We start from the raw sequence: 1485 nt of genomic DNA, 5'->3' as shown, positions 1-1485 counted from the left end.
CCCAAACAAACAACCCAAACAAAACAAAAATTCACCCGCAGTTGGAAAAGAGCACATTGGACGTTGCGTTCCCGTCTCTGATCTCCACCACGTCCTTGGAGCAGTTGACGGCTCTCTCCACGCTGAACTGCGTGAAGTTGAACTGCAGGAAGTGACCCACAGGGCCGCGGATCGTCCACTCGCAGTCCAGGTTGTTGCCATAGTGACTCGGGAAGTTGGGGCTGGTCAGTTGACCGCTCGAAGCAACCAGGTTACCGCCACAGGTGTCTGAAGAGAGGGGAGGGGGAGGATTTTGGTGAAGTCATTTCTGTTTCTAAATTAACCATATCCCTCCGCCCTGGGGTTATTTTGTACCCCCCGTTGTTATTTTGTACCCCCCGTTGTTATTTTGTACCCCCGGGGTTGTATTCTTCACATTTTAGAATACTTCTAGTACGAAGATCTCTTTGAAACTTTCAGTATTTCTCAAAAAATCATTTTGACAGACTGTTATGAAAAGCGTACGGATCGGATTAACGAGTAAATTTCCTCTTTGGAAAGTGGCGGCTCAGAGTTCCCGATGTCGTATGGATCGACAGTAAAACACGACGTACGGATAGGGTTAATGGGAAGAATACTTGAAGTGATTTTCTTTTGATCTGAAGACAACATTTTATGTTACTGTTGTACAATGTATTGTATTTGTAAAACACTCAGAGCCTGTGTACTTTAATCGGGGTTGAGCGCTATATAAATGTCATTTATCATCATTATTGTTGTTGATAATTACAAGGTAATTTTTTAAAAAGTTCATAGTCATCATCATCATTATCATCATCATCACCATTATCATCATCGTCTTTTTTTGGGTGGGGGTGGGGAGAAGTGATGGAGTTGGAGATGGATACAGGTAGATGAGAGAGAGAGTGAGGTGAAAGATTTAGTTCAACATTTAGTTTGAGTAAGAGTTCAAGACCGCTGAAGCAAAGCAACACAGGGACACCGGTTGATGAGGGTGATGATGATGATGATAATGATGATGCAACTATTTTTGACGATGATAATGACCTATATTTAAGAAAAACAACTTTACAAACAAACAAACAACCCCCCTCTCCACACACACACAAAAAACCCCCCAGAAATCCCTTCCTCTACCCGAAACAAAAAAAAAACCCTGCAAAAAGCACGTACCGATAGAATAACGAATCCTGAATCCCTGGCGAGGGATGCTGTCATCAGTTCTGAACCGGGCGAGGAGCAAAAACAAAACAAAAAAACCCCCAACAAAAACAAAAACAAACAAACCCCCCCCCAAAAAACAACAACCCCAAAATCCACTGGGCAAGACATTGAGGACGAGAGGACGAGACATCTCCCCTTGAGTCCCCAGCCACTCAATATGGGCCACACAATCCAGGTGATTTAGATTTTGCATAATTCTCTTTCATTTCATGGATAAACTGTTGGGACGTTGGGACAGGGTCTCTGCTTCACAAAAATGGG

At 43.3% G+C, this 1485-nt stretch overlaps 1 protein-coding gene across 1 annotated transcript in view; it reads right to left on the bottom strand.

The window, feature by feature from the left end:
- The window catches only part of LOC101853032 (cubilin), a gene marked incomplete at its 5' end in the record, with an annotated part of 106878 nt that overhangs the window by 35210 nt on the left and 70183 nt on the right, over window positions 1-1485 (bottom strand). The window contains 2 exon segments of the mRNA XM_035972231.1: window positions 36-267; window positions 1174-1233. Coding sequence (XP_035828124.1) covers window positions 36-267; window positions 1174-1233 — 292 coding nt within the window.

This window comes from Aplysia californica, unplaced genomic scaffold (assembly GCF_000002075.1).
Source record: "Aplysia californica isolate F4 #8 unplaced genomic scaffold, AplCal3.0 scaffold00619, whole genome shotgun sequence".
Classification (NCBI taxonomy): Eukaryota; Metazoa; Mollusca; class Gastropoda; order Aplysiida; family Aplysiidae; genus Aplysia; species Aplysia californica.
Note: the sequence above shows the minus strand (reverse complement) of the source record. Positions and strands in the feature narration are given on the sequence as shown.